Below are 24,908 nucleotides of genomic sequence, written 5' to 3'. Positions count from 1 at the left end.
CATACAAAAATGAAAGAGGAGTTAACACTATGTAATTTTGTGCCATTGAATTTTAACGTGGCTGTATTCGGCGATATCCATCGGATTAAGGTTAGAGATATAGGAGAGGCTATCGGTACGCCAAAGAAAAATATTTGCTATATACTGACGTTTGCTCACTTTGGACCATAAGAGTATTCAATTTCCCATACCTTGTTGAGGTGATTTAAGCTGAATGAGTTGGATATTTGCGTGTATGCATAATTGTAGACCAAACCTAGGTTTCCCACTTCACTTCAGAATGGAAAAAAATATTCAAGATAGTAGAGTGTATCAGCTCTGACAGAGACGTTTCCATCGGCCGTTTTTTTGGGATAGTCATCAATTATCTTCGAAAAGGTAAAATATTAACAGTAATAGGGGCGTCCGTATTTGAAGAAGAAGAAAGTGCTTCACACCTAATCATACTTCACTCCCGCAAATTTCATTTCAAATTGGTTGACCAGCCACTTGCACATATTTTCTTCAGACGAAGATGTTACCGCATACGTAAACGCCTATGACTGAATTGAAAATACATATTTTGGCCAAAAATTGTCTTATTTCTTCGTGGGATCGGAAATTGGCCTGTTTTGCCATTTGTCATTTTCGTAGTTTGCGAAACCGTGCGTCTTCGAAGCATTATATATTTTTTGTAAATATGGTAGAATTCTCCTGAAATTTCTATGAACTTTAATCTTAGCATCGGGTAATTTCATTGTTGTTATCATAAAATTATGCCTCTGTAAAGCTATTGGAGCCTAAAATTAGAACCAAAAGCGCAGAATATTAAACCATACCATATTCAGCTTTGACAAATTCTCGATTTTTTTCAGTAGTTATGGTTTTTGAGTTTTTTGGAACATATTTGTCCGATTTTTGCATATTTTGATGTAACAAGTTTTTAATAATTAGGGTATTCCTAGTAATCGAGTGCTGGGACTGGAATATTCATGGTTTCAATGTTCTTGATAACCCTTTTCCATAAAAATTCACAAGAAATGCTTTTTGGATAATTTCTGGAGATGTATTTACAATCTCTGAATTCTTCCATTATAGAACACAACAATGAAACGGCTCCTTCTTGGAAAACTGACAACAATATGTCAAGATGAAAAACGTACCATATCAATTTCAAATGTATCAATTCGTGGTTGATCCTAGTTGTCATAACAGGAATTATTTCTGGTCACAATGGCCGATATTTCTCATGGCGTGAGAAATTCTTAGTAATGAGAAAAGTGGAATATTTCATAGCATTCGTAAAAAAAACGAATTATTAAGTAAAAAACGGTATCGTCGCCTATGTTATAAATGTAACACCAATAACACTGCGCTAACGTTAGCGCCGTAGATGTGCACCCTTAAGTGGAAGGAATTGTAGGGTTTTGAGTGTGGCGTATGGGGGTGGTGAGCGATTGTTATTAGAAAGAGTGGCGAGAAACGTTATGTGACCATGTTGATATAACGAACTAGTCGGTAAAATGGTTCTTCCAAATTATGTTCGATATAAAATAAAATGTGACATAATTAACTATAATTTAACCCCACTTGTGAGATTTCTTGTGAGATAGATAGAAAAAAAATCGGTTCACACAGAAACAAATTCAACTGATTTTTAAAAAAATTATTTAACCAAAATGTAATAGAAATAGAATGAACAACACATTGATTATAACTATAATTTCAATTCCTCTACGTTATTTTCCCCTGACATCGATTTACGACAAAGCTTTAACAGATTGGTGATTTTTCAAACTTAAAATTAGTCCAGCGAGTTTCGAATATTTCTAAAAACTTAAAAAAATAACATTGCCCAGTTTCTCAAAATAAGCGTTTGTGTATGCCATAAATTCTTTATTTTTTTGAAATCACTTCGCTGAGCTATTTTCTTCAGTTAGTTTGGAATCAGATCAGGTGAATATGACGAATTCAGCAATAAATAGTATTATGATTCGATAATTTTTCTTCAATTATAGCGGACGAATAGGTAGACCCAATTATTTTGGATGCACATTGTTACGATGGAACCCATATATTCGACTGTATGTTTGTCTCTGAGAAATATTCACTTAGATTTCTGAGATATTTATAGTTAATAACGATCCTGAATGCGTATTCACATTATTTACATGAATATCATAGGGGACAAATTATACTGCGATACAGTAGGACGTTTTCTGGAACATAGTAGAAAGTAACGTTCTTTCTACTTCACACCACACCTTTATGCGAAAATAACTGTAACAAATTAAATAATTATTTTATTTTATTTTTCTATTCCCCACGCCGTTGTTTCAAAAAACAAAACTTGAACGTTAGTAAATTAAAGTTAATGCGTTTTTTAGTTATCTTGATTCAATCCAATATTTACGCCAATATTTCTTGACACTCCTCTTAACGATACTACCTTAAAATCTTTAAGAATCATTTTTCATCCTACTTCCTCAATGCTGCCTCCTACTATTAGGTGTGGTCAGAAGTTCATAGGCTTAAGATGCGGAGTGTACGTTGTAATCTAATATTTAGCATAATTCATTTCATAGATAAAATCATTTTTTCGTTCTAGGCTAATAAGGCATTTATTAAGTGCTATCTTACTTCAATGTTTCTGTTTAAATACTATTTCGTTTCTTACCTCTCCAAATTATCCTATCATTGCGATACCCCACAATATCAGCATTTTAATTGTCTGCCATGTTATGTTAACTTGGAATTTCTGGAACCGTTGATATACATGACATACTGAATACACTGTTTACACCACCACTACACCAACACTCACAATTACACTGTCTGACGCGCGTTTCGATAAAGAAGTTATCGTCTTCAGAAACTAAAGGTAAACTAAAATCTAATAACTTGACTTATACTAAATTTTTCGCACCAATGAACCTTCTCGCGCGAAAATCAATACCAACGGGAAAAACTCCTTCAGATTCATTCTTTGACTACTAAACTATAGAATTGGCCCTTTTTCTCTATTTAAGCTACTCTTACATCTAACAATTTGAATGCTTCCAACAATTTATTATTGGATACATTTTTTAAAAATTTTACATTATTAATATTTATGTCATGATTGTGACTGGCAGCGTGATCGGCAATACCTGATTTTCCGGTCCGTCCATATTTAAAATAAGCTATGTGCTCTTTAAACCGGACAATAACGGATCTCTTAGACTGTCCAATATACTTTCCGTCACAATCTCTACAGCTTTCCAGTTTGAGGTTATAATCTGTAATTTTTTCTTGTTTATTTTTTTAGTTTTTTTGTTCTATTTTTGTTTTTTCTTTAATTTTTTTCTTTTGTTTTGTTTATTTTTAATAGGAAAGCAGGTAATTGGAGGGAAAGCGGATACAGCTACGGCTGCATTATTCCCTACCCTCGCCATTTGGCTGGGGACTGGTTCACCAGGTTACAAAAAAACCGCAGAAAACCTGCATCACCGACGATAGGCTTCACAGAGACTGAACACCCATTATATAGCCCTAATCTGGTATCGTCCTTGTATTTATTGTTCGCAAAGCTGAAGGCCCAGTTACTTTAAGGAGGTCTAGAATACATCGTTTATCTTATAAGTCGATAAGGGGCCAATTAACAATTAACGAGCTTTTAGTGGATGAGAGTGAGAAAAGATATTTGTGTGTTTTTGAGCATTTACAGTCGTTAGGTGAGGATACCTAGAGTCGGAAAGCCACGTTGGCCGACATATATTAAGCAGCATCTTATGAAAACATTGGAAATGTTTGTGACCTCATCGAACGGCATCAACGCTTCTTTTTCTTATGTAAAAGCAAGTACAAGAGGATAAACCCTATTGCACTCGAGTAATTCAAGTGGTAATTGCCGTGTAAGGATGCCCCTGGATATTGGTCTTGATTTTCTGTCAGTTTTAGTTTTCAGGAAAGACATACTCCAAAGGAAGAAGTCCCGATAAATTAATGTTCTGGGCGTCTGCAGGCGAACCCAGTATTCTTGAGCCACGTGGTCCTATCGAGTAAGTCTAGGTGAGATTATGCTCGAAAGTATCGGTAGAACAGATTCAGGTCAGCGACCTTTTTTCTATGCTCTAACCTACCAAAATTTCTGTTCAACTCTGGATCGCTCATAAGTTGATTTGCTCTCTTCGGTATTGAGTTTAGCATCATGAAGGTATGCTTGGGAGCCCAGCTCCAAATGTGCGAACAATATTCCAAAAATGGACGAATCCGGGCCTTTTAGAGGATTAGAAGCTGTTGCGAAATATATAGCTTTTTGGTCTTAAAGAGGGCTGAAGATGCCTTAGCTTATCCGATCGCGTGACTATTTTAGGACATATTGCTTCTAACCTCACCACCCAACCCTCATAATGTTCAAACTTGGTGTCAGCTATGTAAGTGGCCAAGCAATCTTCAGATATCAATTGAGTTTTAGAAAAATCTCTTTGGGTTCCAAAGTTGCTGAATTTTAATCGAAAAACTGCACAAGTTCGCATTTCTCAGTTGCTTCGAACTCATTATGGAGAAGAAGGGAAAGCTATTTTGTATAAAATTGTCATATGTAACATGCATGATTATACCTCTAATGAAAGCATCATTTATGGATGTGTGGAGAGAAAGAAGGAGGAACCACTGTGGTCGATTTCTTATCTAGACCTCTAACTATGAACGCATTACCAGTGCAGTTTCTTGGATTTCACCTTTAGTATTAATGCAAAGGACGAGACTAACACATTCGCGAGGTGATGGAAATGAACATTACTGTCCAGACTTATCCTCATGTGATTCTCACATGTTTGGTATCTAAAAATTACCACAACGCGAACAATGTATAATAAAACAAGGGAATTATATGGAAAAATAATTCAAATAAATGTAGCTCTTTTTTTTGTTTAGTTTTGTTTATGTTTATTGTTTCGTACTTGTGTTGGATTTAACTAATAGTCATATTACGATTGATGAAACAAATTTATAATTCAAAATTCCTTCTAGTATATTGATGATTTGAGATTTTATGCGGTTAAAAACACGAAAGTTGTATTGAGAAATATAAATATCAGTATATCATATCAAAAATTTCATTTTTATGCAATTATTTCATAAAAACCAAAATGAAACTGATACATACATACGTACATTTCCAATATCCACAAAAAAATCTTGAGAGAATTCGTTGTTCTTTTGATACCCTTTTCCACTGTGATGGGCAACAAGCTAGGATAGAAAAGGGTCTAGATAACATCCCAAACCGACCTCCAGGTCATAGTATGGGTATGGCGGTAGTTTGGAAAAGCAAAAGGGTCGTTAATAAATGTTGACCGTACGGCTGGCAGGCAGATAGAGAGGAGAGCTCGAGAAAGGACAAAGGATTTCTCACAGGACGCAGGAAAGAGGCCAAACGGGAGATGGGAGGGTTCGTCTAAGAGGATGAGAAAGGTCCGGTAAGGCCTAAAAAGCATGAATCATGAGAGATGGATCTTGTCGGGATAAGCTCCTTTAGGACGTTGGTTGAGAGGGGTTGGGTAACTGGAAAGACGAGAACGTAAACCAGTGCAGTACACGAACACTTTATTTTCCGATATATTATCAAACCATCTTTAAATACCACTCATGGAGTAAATTCAAGTTATACATGGACAAAATTATTTGATAGATAAAATAATTAGGGTTTTTGTATCATTCAAAGTAAGCTTCAATTTTATTAAACTATAATTTATACTTTAGGTGAACTTTGATCGCTTGAACTGAAATAAAAACTACAATTTATGTTTTAATGCATTTCAATAATATTTCGATGGATTTTCAATAGATAGTATGAATTCTTGGTAGTTTATCTCTAGAATTTTTTAACAGAATCTTATCATATTATATAAGCATATATATAATATGTTCCCTTTTTACCTTATAGGAGTAGGGCTGTTAATTTTACTATTTAGTAAATTTCTTATAAATAGTTTCCAATCTTTTCTATCTTGCGCCAAATTTTTCGCTTTGACCCATGACCTTTCCTCCTTTTTTAAGATTTCTCCTAGCCTGTTATCCCATGTTACTCGAGCTCTTCCCTTTTTCCTTCTTCCTGGAATTTTAACTTTTCTCAACTAGCTCTGTATTATCCATCCTTTGTAGGTGGCCTCACGATTCGTCTTCTTTCTATGAATTGTTGTATGGGTTGTATATCTTCTCTTATATGCTAGTTTCTGAGTCTATCGTTTCTAGTTACTCTTTTTACTCTTCTATGGTATTTCATCTCTTGTCTATCTCTGTCAACATGCAATAATCGTACCCATTTGGGGAAATTAGACTATAAATCGTTTTAAACACTTCCATTTTGTAATATAATTCTAAATCCTGCCTTCCCGTTTCTTCTAAAATAATTCGTGGGTATTTAATGCTACTTACTTATTCTATAAGTTCCTCTTCGACCCTGAGTTTAATTTTTTCTTTTACATTCGCCACTACCAACTTTTTTTTTCATTTTCATTTCGTTTTGTGTGAATATTTGTGAATAATTTTCTTGTAGATCCTTCTGATTTTCTGCTATGATCATTATATTATCTGCAAAGGCGCATTCCGATAAATTAAAGCATTCTAGTTGTCGGAATTCATTATGAAGTGGTTTATTTTTTTGCATTTCTAATTTGTTCATTCATGAAAGCTATGAATATTTTCTTTGTATAGGCATTTAGTGGATTTGATCAATTTGCTGCTAGCATTTCTTTTCTGCAGGTTCTTCCATATTTTTGTTCGTAGGATTTTTCCCTTGTCTAGGAATTCAATGTATTCTGGTTTGGTTCATATAATCTTGTGTACTTCTGCGTCTCTTACAAAGCTGGTTCTATTTTAGCTTACATCTGCTCTACGATTATGTGTTCAAAAAGCTTTAGCGGTATACATGAAAGGGATATAATGATATATGGTCTTTGCTTGGGCTTAACCATTGTATGAGATATGCCTCCATTCCATTGTCTGTTGTTTAGATTCTTGACTATCGTAAGATACCAAAGTTTAATCTTACTATCGTACTATCCAAGAAAGAAAATCATTATAGCGTGTCAGAACTGAAGTGCACGGCCTATCCGTTGTTTTTTATGTTGTTCAGTAGTTCACCCAACCTGAGAAAATTCCAGTTTTTCATGAATTAGTGACATGGAGATTTGCAGAAATTCCATAGGAAGAGCACTAATTCTTAATTTACGGTTTCGTTAGGCTTCTTTTCTATTCCGTAAACCAGTTAATCAGTAACCAAAGACGGGAGTCCACATCTTTCTTCATCGTGCTAATCCATCTTCTAATCATTCATAATATTTCATCCGTATACCTCGTACCGATCTGAGTTTTTTTATTTATTTTCGGCAACAAGAGATGTCTTCGAGGACTTTAAGCTGCGACCTCACCCACAAAGGGGTGTAATGCAATATATACATAACAAAATTTTCAGTTCAAATAAATTTGTGAATAATTTGTATTTAGTCGTATTGGGGAGATAGTTACAATATTAAGAAACATGCGAAGCCATTTCAGCCAAGAAATTAAAAAGGAACAAAATGATCAGAGTTTTAGAACAGAAACCACTGAAATTTATAAAAACAACTGTTTATATCAAAATAAACTAAATGCAACAAGAAACACAAGAGATATGGCAAGTGTTTTTAAAATACCTCTAGCTTCTTTTATAAATTTTGGGTCAATAATATTTTACAACTGTATTTTTCATCTGACTATCGATATTGACGCAAAAAATTTTTATTTCAGTGTAGACGTACCGAGTAGTTTTGCCAATCGACTTCGGTGTGGACGCGGCAATAAGTTTACAAATTGGCACCCAACGTGGAGCTGGATACTAATTTCTAAGTGAGGGCTTTCCACCGGGGAGACTTTAAAGTTACAAATGATGTGTCAAAAATGTCCTTTTATTAATGTTACTGTGTTGAATAAAGCAAAAGCCATGGTGAATCATTTTATCAAGGGAACTTCTCAAATTCGCAAACTATTTTTGATTTTTCGGCGAGAAAGCTATGTTATATATAATACGTTATAAGTAATTAACAAAATGAGCAAATAACAAAATATTACAGGCTGGAGCAACTGGCCACGAGAAAACTTGCTCGCAGTTGGTGTAGGTTTATCATTTTTTGGTCAGTAATTGAATAAGGACTGTGACTGTCAATAAAAAGGAATATATAACAGAGAGCTGTGGATGATACACTTCAAGCCCACAATACTAAATAAAGGAGCTATCGAATGGCTTAGCAGGAGCATGTAATTTTAGCCTGCTTATCTATATAAGACAGCCTCTACGGAGATGGATGGAAGTAACTGGTATAAGTTCAGTTTAGGCAGTTATATATGGGCCAAATGCTTAACTGGCGCAAAATACGACTGTTAAAAGGTTCCAGGCTAGACGCCCGTTTGGCTTTTCCAAGGACATCATCTTTTGATAGTTTTTGGTGTATTTGCGCAACGATTGATCATCGTCTATTGTCACAACTATGAAATATGAACTAGGTCTGATCAAGTTAACAAATTTCTGAATCTACATAACCCTGACCATCATTTCTATTTCAGCAATCACGTTGGAAAAAATAATGTATAGCGAAAAGTGATATTTAAGTAAAAAAACTATCTATAAACTGTAATAAATATAGTAAATCTAAATAAGTACTTTACCACCTCTTCGTTTGGTATACAACTACAAGTCAACCTGTTTTGGAAAAAAATATGAAAATTTAATTAATACAATGTAATCCATATACTTCAATAAATAATTTGATTTAAGAAACGATATTCACATACTTTTTTCCTCATTTTCAATATATGAAAAATACTTTTCTTGTCCCGTTACGCCACTGCTACATGAGTAAGAAGTGAACGTGAAGAAGAATCTTGTAGTTTTCGTCCGAATAAAAAGTTTCCTGGCGACAAGCGTCTGTCTCTGGCTGAAGGAGAGAAATGACTCGCGGAGTTGCCAGAGCGAGGATTAGTAATTTATTAAATATGTGACAGACTTGTGATGTGGGTTTCTTGTGCTTGGAGAGAGAGAGAGAGAGAGAGAGTTGGATTTTTGGGATTTATATTTTATACGGCTACGTACACAAACTTTATTTCAATTTTAGCAAAGTTATGGCGTTGAGTGTCGTAAGATATTTTATATTTGATTCGGAATCGTTGGATGGAATATAAATTTAGACCCTAAAATATTATTAACACCAGTCAGAAGATGGTGAAGAACTATCTTACTAAAAAAGCAGTATTTATACACTTTTGATTCGTGAATGGAGCTTTATTTAATCGATCACTATTTGGAATTGGTAATTTCAAAATAAGTAATTACAGACCTACTTCGCAAAATAATAGAATCTTATCACTAGTCATGGAGAAAATGATAACATCATCACACCATTGTTTTATAAATCTAATAAAAAATTAAATCTTGTCAGGTGTAGATATTCAAATGGGACCTCTATTTTTTATTTGTCTTTCAGATATGGCGCCTTTTGGGATTTTCCAATAACTAGGACATTTGCAATGATAGCACTTTTTCCAATTCCAGCTTCTTGTCAGTGGGTTTTTAGTAACCAAAAAACTCATTTTTATAGAGTAGAGCAATATTCAATATCTATTTGTCAGAATCTTTAACTGATATGGGAAACTTAAAAGTGCAGACAATGAAGATTAAATTAGAATGAATACAGAAGTACAGCCTCTAATTGTTACATATTCAAATTTCTTATCTATCGATATAACACGCTTTTGCTTTAATTGTTTCAGTGCATAATTTTGGCATTCTCTGTAACAATTTAGACAAATAATCGTCGTCTATTCGATTCCATTCATTTTTCAGGATATTCCAAACATGTGAAGTGGAAGTATATCACTAATTTTTGACTTCACTGTCCAAGTAGACCTCAATCCGGTTGAGGTCAGGCAGCTGTGAGGGCCAAATCATTACTTTTAGTACAATCATCTTTTCTAATTCTTTCAAATACTTTTCGCATAGCTTCGAGGAATGCTTGGGATGGTTGTCATGCTGTTTTGACGATCATACGCCAGCCAGAACATACTACTTTTGCCATTATTATTTTTTATAACTTATTTTCTTACGAATCCCTTCAATTCTTACCAGGTCTCCAGTCGCCTTCCTTCAAAACATCTCCGATCCTTCGCCATTTTCTATAGCTGAGATTACAAAAACCTCAAACTTTAACTCACGACTCCACAGAACTCTCTCCCACTCTTCATGCTTTAATTTTCATGTTTTTCAGGCCACTGCAACCTTTTAATTTTATTTTGTTGTTTTTAAAGAGGTTTCTTCACTGCCAGTTTTCAAAAAAAGTCAGTTTTTCTCAATCACTTTTCGCTGTAAAAGTACTCAAAGGTAGATCCCTAGATTCATTGATTTCAGCAGCTTTCTCTGAGCCCGTAAGTTGTCGATCACGTTTACTGACCAATACAATACGTTTCAGCAGTTGTGGTTGTCCAGGTAGCTATGAACAGTTTCTATTTTCTTTTTTCACGATGTACCTACCCCACGGTAAGTCGAGGTATTTCAATTCGGCGTTATTGGTACGAATACTTTCACCTAGACTATAAAGAATGCAAGATTTTCAACCGTTATTTGCTTGGTTCTACACATTTCAAATCTCACTTGTTTGAATTTGCGAGTGCGATAAAAAAACCAGTTAAGTTAATTCTCGCCCTCACCGATCAAATATGAACATGCGTTCGTATAGAATGAACAAATAACACTATTAAATTTGATTTATGAAACACCGTTTCAATCTTCGGTTAACAATATGAATTTGGTAAGTGTATTATTATGGAATGGAGTATGGGGTATGTAAAAACTTTTTACCGGTAGTGTATGTATGTAACGGAATCTCTGAAGTCGATTTTTGAGCTCTTCAAAATGTCCTAATCCTAATTAGTTTGGTATGTATGTCTTGAAATTCTATTCTTTGGCATTGAATTTATTTGAATGTCATCAAAGATCAACGACAATATGATAATATATTATATTAAATGAATAATAGTTTGAAAAACGCAAGAAACACACAGGACTTTGAAGAGGATCATATTGTCGATGAATAATTTTATAATAAATAATTTTCACAGTCTTGTTATTCAATTGTCAGACTTGAATATTAGAAATAAGTGGTAAATGTCAACTCCTTTATTTGACGTGATCTGCGATCCAAATGTGAAATTAATACGTGAAAATTGAATTTAGATTTAATTTATTCCTAAATTGGTTGCTGCGGCGAACTACGCCAAACAAGTTTAAACGCTTGAAAGCTTTCAAACAGTTATTGGACGATGGAAAGAAATTCAAAAAAGACAAATAATAAATATCGGCCTTTTTGGAATACTGTATCTTGTAGGGCTTAAAAAACTAGAAGAAATATGTGCGAGCAAGGGAAACTATTTTCTAGTATGCCTGATCTGTCTTTAGGTTATTGGGATTCAACAATACAGATTAGCGCCTACAGAAAAGCTAAAGAACAAATTGGTCCCTATTGAAGAAATATTGCACGAATTTACAAAAAATTATTCACAAGCGGATAACATGATAATTGACCGTTGCATTTTTATCCAGTACATCACTAACAAACAGGCAAATTCGGTATAAAAATATAGAGGGTGTGTCATAAGAAATGTCGCGCAATTTTGTATTTAGTTTAGTTTAACCTATCTTGGATTTTATTCAAATGATAAATATTTTGACAAATGGAGTATGTATATTTTTATTTTAGAGTCATAATTTGTTGTGATACTTCGGAAAAATAATACTTCTTATTACTAGGGATTCTAGGTTTCATTTAAAGTGGACAAATCGCTTTTATCAGTTTTGTAGTAAGGGGCGTTATTGGAATCAATTAAGGGTCAATGAAAACTGTGTTTTCTGTTGCCATAGAAAAGTTTAACGTTTCGACTAGTTATATATGAAATAATAGATCACCTATCACATGAATATCAAAATACAATCCGTTGCAACCATACGTAGATTTTCTCTGTTTGATTTTCAAGATTCAAATTTCAATACACGAAAAGAAAATTCGAATTATTTCTGTTTCGTAGAAACTTATAAAAGGTACATTCTACGTTCTCTTGTTTGTGATCAGTATTGAAAATCAATTTATTTGTGTTAATATTTCTTTTGAATATGTAATTTGTCATTTTTCAGGATGATTTATATGCACAGCTAATGGAAAAACAAAAACTTTAAATTACATAATTAAATCGATAAAATAATGAAATGTTCAAAAGATCAGTGAACAAATATTGTGAATAAATAAAACATTTATTGTTGTCGCATGTATAAGGAATTTATAGAGGTCATAATAAATCAAAATATTTATCATCTAAAATCTAGAAGAGCAATGAATGAAATAGATAATATTTTCTATAAAATTTAGTACTTTGCATAGAACAGATATCCCAATATTTATAAAAAAAATTAGGAAATTATTAATAAGATAAAATAAATAAAGCTGTATTGAAAATCTATGTGATGGCCAAAAACATATTGCATCACTTAATAAGTCGTGTGACTGACACATAGATGGCGCTGCCATTGTCATATCCATATGATGTTTATGAAGTACCAGCTTTTAGAAGACGATGTGTGAAATTTCATGACATTTCGATTAGTCAGAAAGGAGTGAGATTCATTTGAGTGAAGCTAATTTTTAAAACAAGGGATTCAAAACAATTTCTTCTGTTAATTTATCATTGCTTTTTTACGAAAAAAAAATTCTGTTCAAGCACAGCATTGACTTCAAAAGTATTATCCGGACTGTGCTCCATCGAAAAGAACCATTTGTTATTGGTTTGCTGAATTTAAACGTGGTCGTACAGACACCGATGATGGTGAACGTTCTGGTCATCCAATTGAGGTGGTTACTCCAGAAAATATCGAAAAAGTCCACAAATTGGTTATATCTAATTGTAAATTAAAATTGTGGAAGATACCTGAGACCGCAAAGATATTAGAGTGTGTTTACAATTATGTATGAACATTTGATCATGAAAAAGCTGTTTGTAAAGTGGGTGCCGCGTTTACTCATCGTCGATCAAAAACAACTACGTATGATGATTAGGAATAGTGTTTGGCCATGTTTACACGTAATAAATCAGTTTTTTTGAGTCGATACGTAATAATGAATGGAACATGGACCCATCACTTCACTTCGAAATCGAAACGATCATCATCTGAGTGGACTGCAGCCGGTGAACTACGTCCAAAGCGTTCAAAGGCACAATAGTCAGCTGGGAAGGTTATGGCTTCAGTATTTTGGGATGCGCATGGAATATTGTTCATCGACTGTCTCCAAGAGGTTAAATTAAACGAATTACACTTCGAATTGCTCCTTCATCCACCGTCCAGTCCAGATCTGACTCCCAGTGTCTACTGGCTATTCGCTGATCTCAAAACGATGCTCCCGGTAATTAATTCAGCTCAAATTAAAAAGCAATTGCTGAAACCGAAGCTTATTTTGAGACAAAAGACAAATCCTTCTATAAGCACGGCATCGAGAAGTTAGAGAAGTTTTGGAATGATTATATTGCTCTTGAAAGAGATTACATTGAAAAATAAAATAGATTTTTGGCAAAAAATGTATTTTTCTTAATTAATCACATAACTTATTGAGAGATGTGTTATATTGGCTAGACACCGTATTATGCCGGTGACGGATGGTAGTGAAGTTTGGTGGGCTCAGGCCACCAAGTGAACCACATCCAATTTAGATCGAGGTAACCTAACCTAATCATTATTTAGGAATAGTGATGCTATGTCTTAGCTTACTAAAGTGGGCTTAGTTAATTTTTGAAAGCCTTATTTTTATATTCGAAACAGAACGATTGATAATCCACAAAACAAAATAATAGAAACATTGATATTAGACGAGGATAGATCCCAGAAGTATCTGGCTCAACAAAGAAAACCCAAAAATTTGCTAAAAAAATATATTTCGTAATCTCCTTTTAGTTCCATACAATTTTCCCAGCGATGTTCAATAGGTTCGATACCCTTTTTATGATAAGAATCGTCAAGCTCCTCAAAGTAGCCATTAACTGTCAACATTACCTCTTCATTTTTGAAAAATCTTTGACCAATGGGCTATTTTTTCAAGTCTGGAAACAGAAAATAATCCGAGGGGCCTAAATCTGGCGAATAGGGTGCATGAGGTAGTAATTCACACTAATTTTAACCATTGCAATAACGGATATGTGAACTGGTGCATTGTCTTGATAAAATAACACTTCATTCTAAGCCGAATGCGGCTTTTTTTGCTTCATTTCTTCGCTCAAACGTTGCAATAATTTCCCATAATAATCGCAGTTGATAGTTTTTTCTTTTTCAAGATATCTACTGAAAATTATCCCAAAAAACTGACGCCATGACCTTGCCTGCAAATGGAACGGTCTTTGCCCTTTTCAATTCATTGTTTTGATTGTTCTTTTGATTTGGGTGTGAAGTGATGGACCCAAGTATCATCCGTTCTTATTAAACGGCGCAAAAATTCGGCTTAGCCTTTATATTGGTCGGGCTAATGCCTTTTAAATAAACAAATAATGATTACCAATTTTTCCATGTTCACAAATTCACTGACAACGTTCACTATTGTTGGCTGTCAAACAAATACTAAACAACGTGGCGTCTTCAAACTTGGAACATATGCTGTGTGTATAGATTGTGTACTTTCTAATACGATGGTATTTTTCAAGCAACTACCCCCATCTCTAGGTCGGGCCAGGTACTTCTGTGACCATCCTCGAGTGTTGTGTTCCTGTCATCGAATTTTTCAGTGGTCAGCGAAAGAGTATTAGGCAAATCTGTTGTTTTCTGAAAGTTTTTAAACTTTTCCGGGTTGGTATCGAATTAATTCAATTGTTTTCGAGTTTTGTATATACGTATGTATATTACTAAAGAAATTTCCTAAACATGCATTTTCGAAAAAAACATCCTCCTTTATTTCTTTTTTAAATTTACAACAATTTTCTTTGGTTTAACATTTTTAAAAATTGATGAAACAATTATTATACCAATAGGTATTACACTTATAATAACAAATATAATTTAAACTAAAATCTACCAATTGCGCCTTAATACCTATAACATGAATACAGTCACAATACCTATATCAACGGCATGGTGTTATTACAATTAGTCCTATAGAACTGGATGGAATATATTACTACAAGTAAAATATAATATAAATATACGACCTTACTTTACCAAAAAATGTATTCAATATCAAATATCAAAAGTAATTCAAGTCACAGGCTTAAAATTTCATTTTAAACAAAATTATTCATTTCTTTTGGATTTTTGATGAAGTTTAATGTCATAGAAAGCTCAGTGAATTCACTTGAAATCTCTAGATTTTTCTTAGAGTGTAACCTATACCCACAAATATATATAATAAGGAATGATATGATAGAAAAATATTTGAGAATATAGTTATGAAATGATATTTACCTATAATCCGCAATCATTGTTTTATTTGTACGAGGTCGTTAGTCTGTTGTTTCAGCAATACGATATTTTTTTAAGGTTAAGTATAATAAATTTGATAACAATGACTTTAGACTTCGTTGTAGTAACATTAAAATCTGTGTAAATTAAATCAAATAAAAGTTTTAAAAATATATTTAGTGACTATGTGACGCCGTCAGTAGGATACTGAAAGGGATTTTATAGTAAATAACCCTTTGGTTTAGTTTAATGATAAGAAGAATCTACGTAACAAGGAAGAAGAAAATAAATTAGCCACAATTCTGTAAGTTGCTCATTTCTTTTAATCTATGTCATTCTTCTCACCTATTGCATTATCTATCGAAGAAAATCGCCTTAGTGTGAATAGTTTTGATATAAGTTATATAAAAAACGATATTTCTTTTGATCTAGAAAGGGAATTCAGTAATTTGTCTATTGAAGATTCAATTAGTATTTTCTTTATATTGAATACAAGTGATATAGGTAATGTCAATGCCGAAATTTGGTATTAAACTTTTGGATATTGTTCCAAGATTCGATTGGAAACCTTTGGAAACTATCTTCTTTAATAGATATTAGTAATAAATATCGTATTGCTGACTAACCACCTCGTACAAATAAAACAATGATATTGCGAATTATAGGTAAATACCATTCCATAATTATATATTAGAATCTAAAGTGTAATCAAAAAGTAAAAAACGTTACCGTTTAACGTTTAACACTACTCGGTGCGCGCTGATCACGTATATGGGTGATTCCGTTCTAACTGTGATATTCAATGTCCTGTATTGTTTTTTTGTACTAGTCATTAATTAATAATCAATTAATAAAAATTTTGTGTTAATTGAATAATTCTTAAGATATTTAAACATTATTTTTATACAATATAACTTGCCACTTAAAGAAAACTTATACTACATCACTTGAATGTCAGTACCGTGTCATGTCCATTCCTAGAATTTACCGATAAATTATTAATTTTTTTTGTCGTAACAAATGATTTAAACTAATTACCTTATAAATTCTAATGTTTATGATCAAACTGAGGAAAATTGATGCACTTGTTGTTTAATATCTTAAGTTACCATGTCAGTACCGTGGATAAATGAGTCAGTACCGTGGAACTCAAAATCCGACATTTGTGTCTTGCTCGTGATACTTTGAAGTTGTAGTAAATTCCTCTTAGAGTTTTATTTTTACAGTAAAATAGATGAATAATATGCATAAAAAAGTTAGAAAAGTTAAATTTTAAAATCTTGAAATTTTGAATACAAAAAATCACAGTTAGAACGGAATCACCCATATTTAGATCTCAGTCGGCGTCGAGCAATTAAACAGGAATTTCTGTAGTCGTGAGGTGTAGTACAGGATGTGATTTTGTTGGGAATAATGGAGAATTTTTCGGATAATGCGTGAAGTATGCCATACAACGTAACGGATAAAATTTTTGCCTAAAAATGGTCTATTCAGATAAAAACTAGTTGCCAAGGAAAAGTATGGTAACTTTGTGGGAAAAACAATATTTGTAATATTTGATCTTGAATAATTTTTATGTAGAAGTAAGATCAATCACTTTCATTTTTTGACTGGGACGAAAGTCCATATTTTTTCCTGTTAAACATTTCATAAATACCAAAAAAAAAATTGAAATATCAATGGAAATAAAATGTAACTATATCGTTAAAAAATTTATCAATAACAAGACTCACGTGTTTGTTATCGAATTTGAAAGCATCCTCGTCTCGACATCCTAAACTCCGCATGTATTTCAAATACGTCGTCGTAATAGGTAACGAGTAGTCGATATCACCACCGCTAAGTAACAACTTCTTCTTTTGGGGTTCGTCACTATCGAGATCGGCCACAGGCGACCAAAGTTTCGGAGCGGCATCTTGGTAACGTCTTTTCGCGGGACTGCGAGGTGGGTCTTTTGAGGTTAAGTTACAAACGTCCAAAGGATTATTTGACTTTCTCAAAGGTTCCGGATTACTCGTTTGTGCGGGAATCGGTTTTTTTAACGTTATATTAGTCTCTGATTGTTGGTGAGGGTGATCTGCTTGGAGTGGACTGCATGATGCTGATAAACCTATAAAAAATACAGATTATAATTGAAAACCAATATGTCAACGAATATTGAAAAACTATTATCAAAGAAATAATCTTCGCCGACATCATTATAACAATTAATAATGATGTCATGATTTGTTATTCACGTGAGACCAGATCTTGCATATCATGAAGTATTTTTAATTTTTTTATGCCGCCCATCTAATTGATATAATCTCAAAAATGGCCTTTTTTGTCGTATTATTTGGAAGTACTGGCGAAGCATTGATTCTTATTGTTAGTATTTTCAGCATAAAATTAACAGTTTCCGAATCACTACAACTTCTTTTCGGTATCATCAACAGGAATTCCTATTTGTTCATTTAACATTGTATCTTAGTACGTGTTATATAACAAAGAATGTTTTTTTTTCAACTTCCGATGGGCTATAAGTAAAATACGGGAGAGTATACAAAAAAGATTTTATTATCAAAAGTAAGGTACAATGAAGCTTATTTCTCTACAAAATCACCTTGTCGATTAAGGCATATGTCATATTTGTAAACAAGCTTTACAATATTCTCTTCATAAAATGTAACCGCCAATGATTGGAAGTTAGTTGTGACGATTTCTTTGACAGTTTCGAAGCACCGCCCTTCAAACCACTGCCTTAATTCAGGTAATAGCAGTGCCAGTACATGGATCAGAACAATTCAAGTAGTCAGCATGCCTCTTCGTTTGTTTTGAATAGTTCTTCGTAAGCGTCGCAAAGTTTCACAATTTGAATCTGTATTAATTGTAGTTCTAGGCTTCATAACCTTCACAAGCAACAAACAAAAAATAGTTGCCATATTCTTACGACTATTGAAGGTTCACTTGAATTTTGTGAGTCTCATGGAGAATTTGTATGCATCGATTGTTGTTATTGTCGTTTCTTTTCGGGCGTGTCATTCGTGATCTATGTGTCATCACCTATTTCAATGGATTTCAAAAAATATTGTTCATCAATATTGTAACGGCCAACAAACTCTAAATCTGCGTTTTTAGGTCATCAGTCAATATCGTTGGGACTCGATGAGCGCAAACTTTTATGCAGCACGACTGTTCAGTAACGATGGAATGCATTGATAATTCACTTATGGTGAACTTTCGAGTTTTCCATTCTTCGATGAATTTCTGCTGCGCTGTTCTCTACTACCTAAGAGAAACAGTTCACAGCTCACACTTCACGGAAGAATCAATAGCGACAGTCATATTTATGTGACTGCAACTCAACAGGAAATTACCTGTTGGAATCGCCAGTGAAAGAGCGTTTGAGCGGGAAAGATGCGCAGTCGCCTACTAAGAACACCTGCTGCATTCCTGGTCATCATACTGTGCGATTGGAAGTTGAAAAAAAAACAAACATTGTATTATGTTATACTAGGATCACTCTGTAAATATTTAAACTCCACGAAGCTACAGTTAGAGCTGGCATTTTTTAAACTACTTCCATCGTGAAGTTTTAAACTTTGATTGCAGTAGAGTTGCCGCTATCACAATGTAAATAGTGATAGTTGATGAGACCAGGAAAGTTGTGTGTGGAATCACGAAGATTCACAAACACTAACAATGGCGAAATAGCGAAGGTTTACCCAGAAAATTATTTTTGTAGTTTTCTTTAGTTCTATACGATAAGTGAAAGCAATTAATTCTGCAAATCAACGTACAGTCACAGCAAACTATTAGAGTTCTTGAATCAGTGAATATTCGCGGGTTGATTTTGCCGATAATGCATCCTCATATACTGTACAGCCGACAGTTGAACTCTTATGTAAAAATAATGTAATTCATTGAACATCCACCCTTTTTTCCTGATTTAGCCATTTCTGATTCTTATTCAACCTAAACAAACATTTACATGGTCGAAGTTTCGCGACGGAAGATATAGATGATACATTTCATCAATTTTTTTATAGCGTTCCATAAGATGATTGGCTTCTAGATTTTAAGTTGTGGAACAAAAAGTTTTTATAAGAAAGTTGTGCTTGCATAAAACATACAAGTAGAATTATATGGATAAAAATATGACGATTAAAGAGCTAGAAGCTACCAGTACGATTGTTCTAATAGCATAATGGGTTCGTATTGATTGAAAATCTTTTAAGACGAGAATCACAAAAAATTTCCGAAAATATAAATGAGAGTACATTTTCTTACCTCCATTTTTTATCCTGTAACCGCTTTCGTCGTCTTGTTGCGTTGTATTAATTACCATGGGCGTTGCTACTCGGGGTGCTGGGGGAGTAGTTCCTAAGGCTGTTCCCATCTGTTGTAAAGGTGCCACTGCTGGAGGTAGCGTAGGGCTGGGGCTGGGTGTAGGTAAGAGTGACGTGGGTGAAGGTGATCGAGGGTGTTTCTGGCACTCGGTGCATCCGAGCAGGAAACGGGTGACGGCTTCTCTCGGTAGGAACGCATACGTCTCTGTTATCTGCAAAACAATACATTCTATAAATGATGGATACATAGAATGTATCGTAGTAGCGTAGATTAACGGCTTTTAAATTTAATAATTTTGGAAATTACAAAAATGATATAGGAACAATTACATTAATTAAGAAAATATATGTATTAAGAAATCTATATTGAAACGTATTCAAATGTCTCTCTATTGAAATAAAAGTAGATTCCGATTTAAACCCAAACTTTGTATCTGAATATTTTGAAAATACAATATCTACTTATATATTAAGTAAAAAAACTCAAGGTGTTATGGAAGATAATTTTTATGGTGTGTGAAGGTTGTTTCACTGTTTTTTCGGTGTCAATAAGGAACAGCAATATAACAACAGCATTTAAGGGTAGAATTGTGACTCACGCCCCTAGTATTTAGGAATTAAATGTATCAAATGACATGGAAAATATTTACGCGGTAGGTGCAGTATCGATTAACAGGAAATGCATTTTTTCATATAGTTATAGAAGCAAGACGTGTTCCCACCAAAAAAATTGTTGCATTTATATTAATACTAGAATCTCTGGGAGACTAACTATATTGAAAATTTCTTTCTAAATTACCAGATGTGATACCATATTACGCATCATCTAGAAGATGTCTCATAAATAGTCATACAAAAATAAAACCTCAATATTGGAAGTACCATTTCAACTCAACATTCAGCAATATTATTGAGACCTTGTTAAAACCACTGTATTTTCAATACTCCTCCGTATTCCTATTTTTTCTCACACTTGAATTATTTCCATATGTATCTGAATAACTGGTAATTTGATTATGTAAGGTCCGGACTGAATGCTGAATATAGTAGGAAATTAGTATCACCAAGTTTTTCGATCTTATTTCTCAAAGTGTTATGGTTTGTCTTGTTGTAAGAGAATTCGCATTCGGTTAACTAAGTCTAGATATTTTCCCGATAAAACATTTGTCAGCTATCTACTATATAATTTCAATTCTCCACTAGACACACAACAAGATTTTCCGTCTGAATAGACCTCTCTTTGCGACGGGTTCTGGTAATTGTTGTTTTGCTAACCACTGATTTTCCATATTCGGCCAAATTTCTTTCTAAATCACCAGGTGTGATACCATATGAAGCATAATATAGAGGATGTCTCATAAATAATCCTACAAAAATAAAAACTCAATATTCGTTTCAACTCAACGTTCAGCAATCTCTTTGAGACATTGGTAAAACCATATTTACACTTTATTTTCAACATCTCCTTTGTACCTATGCCTTTTTTTTCTCACGTTATAATTTCTCTAAGTATCTGAATAACTCGTGATCTGATAGTGTAAGGTTCGGTCTAAATAATGGATATGGTAGGAGTTCAGTACCACCAAGTTTTTCGATCTTATTTCTCAAAATGTGATGGTTTGTCTTGTTGTGAGAGAATTCGCATTCGGTTAACTAAGCCTAGATATTTTCCCGATAAAACATTTGCATCAGATGTCCACTATATCCTTTCATAATTCCACTAGAGACACAACAAGATTTTCCGTTTGAATAGACCTCTCTTTACGACGGGTTCTGGTAATAATTCTTTGTCTGTTTCACTGATTTTCCATGTCCAGGTTTTTTGGATGAATCCATTTTTAATAGCAGTAACAACTCGTCTAATAAAACGATCGTTTTTCCAGAAGGCAAGAAGCTATTTACACACATCTACTCGGCATTTCGTTAGAATCTCGGTTAACTCATGTATCACTGTTATAGATGTTCCTTAATTATTGAATCTTAATATCCCACGCGGATGGAGGACCTGAGCTGTGTCTTCTTCTTCAATATCACATATTTTGTTTCCAATAATGTCTCAACAATACACGATTTTTATGTTTATGTTACTCCGTACTATGTACTATAAAAATTGAACTGTTTTGCCAATAGAGAAAGAACAGATTAGTGAAAAAAAGTAATTGTACTTTTCATAGAATTAGAGATTGGTCTGAACAAGTAACGACATAATTAAATTGAGATCCTCTGTAGAGAAATAGTGGTAGGCATGAAAGGCTTAAAAGTACTTATTTTTTGTAATAATCTATCATCTTTTGATAATTGAAGTTTACAAGGCTTTATTCTTATTCTAGTTTCGACTTCAATTGAAACATACATTATTTTAACTCATATTTTTGTAACAAATGTTTGTCATGTGTTTTTATCTTTATCTTCATTGTTCTTATGTTGTTTTAACATATGAGATAATAATTCACACAGCATACTAGCTACACATATTACTTTCTATTGGAAATATTGGTTATAGTATATTGTACAATAAGTGGAAAAATTAAATACTTCTCCCGAGAGCAATAATTTGTTGGCACGAGTCGAAATCGACTGTCTTTTTATTCGATGCGTCTTTTTATTTGTTCAAGACGATATTCAGAAATAAAATTCAATTACATCAACTCATTTTGTAATCTTCTGAATAAAAATGAACCGTTATACTATTGAAAGTGAACTCGTATTTCAGAAAAAATATAAACCTTCGTCTTGCGTTCTCCAGTACAAGAAGTTACTGTATGTAATTCAATATTTTTGTTTTAATCTGCTGGTATTAAATTATTATTAACATAGGATGCTTTTTGTGCACGAAATGTACACTACAGGACAAGTTTTTATACACTCTATAGGGTACACAACATATAAAAACAATACAATCGATTTTTATATACATATGTCATCTATTTGGTTCCATTTGTTTTTCAGGATATTTCAAAGAGTGAAGTGGAAGTAAGACACTGCTCTCTGACTTTTCTGTCCAAGTTTGAGGTCGGACGACTGTGGTACTATCACTTTCAGTACATTATTTCTTTCCAATTTCAAATCTTCTTTGCGCAACTTCGAAAAATGCTTGGGATCGTTATCATGCTGGAAAATGAATCTGATCAGGCGCTGGCAAGACCGTACTACATTTTCTTTAATATTATTTAGTCTTCTTACTTCAAGCTTTACAAGGTCTCCAGCCGCCCTTCCTCTAAAACATTCTCTAAACATAACCTCCGTCGTGCCTTACAGTCGATATCACACATGGATCTTCCTTTGGCCTGCGCTCAAACACCTTTCTCTTAGACCCAAAAACCTGAAAGTCATTAATCCATAAAACTTTCTTCCACCCGTCATGCGTTCAATTTTTAGGTTCTTCAGTTCACCGCAGCCTTTTGATTTTATTTTGATGTCATAGAAGAGGTCTCTTTACTGATATCCTTCCAAAAAAAAGACAAGCTTCATTCAACTTCTTTCTTTTTACTGTTCAAAGACAGATCAATACAATACGTTTATCTTCAGCGATTGAGGTTTTTAGAGACCGCTTGAACGTTTTCTATCGCCAAGGCTCCTGGTGATTGCATATTTTTTCACTTTTGCCTATGGTTTCACCCATATCAAAACTTACAAGTCTGAATTTGCGAAAACGAAAACAATTCGTATACGAACTTCACAAAAAGATGTCTTCGTAGAAATCACAGCACGTTGTTTCGTCTCAAACGACTAAATTACAAACATAAACACCAAAGAAATAATTCACAGTTAAAAAATAATGAACAAATCAGCCAGTATTTGCAAGTTTTAACTTGTTGCATTCACCGACAAAATATAAATATGCGCTCATATGAAGTAAACAAATAAAGGACACTATTATTTTTGGTTCCGAACTCCGCTTGACGATATGAAAGAGAAATTTTTCAAAGTATATTACATATTTTTATATTTAATCAATGGATTATGGGATGAACAAAAACTCTTAACCGGTAGTTTAGGTGTATTTTCAAACGTTCAATTTACGTATTTCACTGTTTTAGAATTAAAAACAACAATGAAACTATTTCCATTTGGAAAGTTGACAGCAATAATACTTATGGAACGTTTTGGTCGTTTTGCTATAGAAACTTGGATTATCATAATAATAGTGAAAAATTCGGCCTTATTAATGGCGCATACTTGCTACATTCATGAGAATATAGAGAACGAAGAAAACGGAGAGGCAGAGAAAAAACTCTTAGAACGTGACAAGAAAGATAGGAAAACGAGACAACGAAAGCCCAGTGGACGAAACACTTAATAGGTAATATCCACGAATTGATAGACTGCGAACAACCCACAAATTACTACTTTCTAAGCGAATTTTGTCAGGACAGGGGGTGTTCCGCGTATATGCCAGAATATTTGGAAAAAGTAACACAGGAAACTGTATGCGTTGTCAATTAATAAACATCGTGGAGCATACTATCTTCAATTGTAAAGTGGAACAGAAATGAATCATGCCGAGAACTAAAGATAATTGTATAGAAACAATGATTGAAAGTACACGAAATTGGGAAGTAGTCCAAACAGTGATAACGAAAATTATGTCCAGGGAGGAGAAAGACGAATTAAGTAGAGTAAGAGAAAATCAGTTACAGGTCCCGAAACCCTAATCATCACTGATGGAAGGAGGAAGTAGAAAAACCACAAAAAACTACTAAACAAGTCACTAATATGCTAATGACGATATACATAAGCGGCAGTCCTTAGCATTATCTCAACGGACGATTCGAAAGGGTCACTTGACTTGTGGCATGCACTAGCTACGTCCCATAAAAAAGTAATGGCTCATATTTCTCACTGCGTGAGATATTCTCCGTTTTGAACATATGGAAGCGATGAGAAAAGTAGAAGATTTTCTAGTAACCATGGATTGAATATTTCTTATTATAACTCTAATAGAATAAAACATCTATCAATAAGTATTAAGACGAAAGAATGCTGTATTTCATTTTAATCATAAATATAATTTCTTTAGAAGGTCCAATGCTTTTCCAACATAAATACGCCTTTATTATTGAAATATTTTTCTTTTTTCTCGGAATAAGTTTCTGATTCAA

At 33.6% G+C, this 24,908-nt stretch overlaps 1 protein-coding gene across 1 annotated transcript in view; it reads right to left on the bottom strand.

Annotated features, from left to right (window-relative positions):
• Nucleotides 1-578: 578 nt before the first annotated feature.
• Nucleotides 579-24,908, bottom strand: part of LOC130893039 (uncharacterized) — a 155,322-nt gene continuing 130,992 nt past the window's right edge. Inside the window, exons 3-5 of the mRNA XM_057798805.1 lie at nucleotides 19,748-20,018; nucleotides 17,212-17,588; nucleotides 579-779 (exon numbers count right to left, since the gene is read on the bottom strand). Of these exons, the coding sequence (XP_057654788.1) occupies nucleotides 579-779; nucleotides 17,212-17,588; nucleotides 19,748-20,018 (849 nt within the window). The remainder of the gene's footprint in view (nucleotides 780-17,211; nucleotides 17,589-19,747; nucleotides 20,019-24,908) is intronic.

This window comes from Diorhabda carinulata, chromosome 4, assembly GCF_026250575.1.
Source record: "Diorhabda carinulata isolate Delta chromosome 4, icDioCari1.1, whole genome shotgun sequence".
In the NCBI taxonomy this organism is placed as follows: Eukaryota; Metazoa; Arthropoda; class Insecta; order Coleoptera; family Chrysomelidae; genus Diorhabda; species Diorhabda carinulata.
This window is presented reverse-complemented; position numbering and strand designations above follow the sequence as displayed.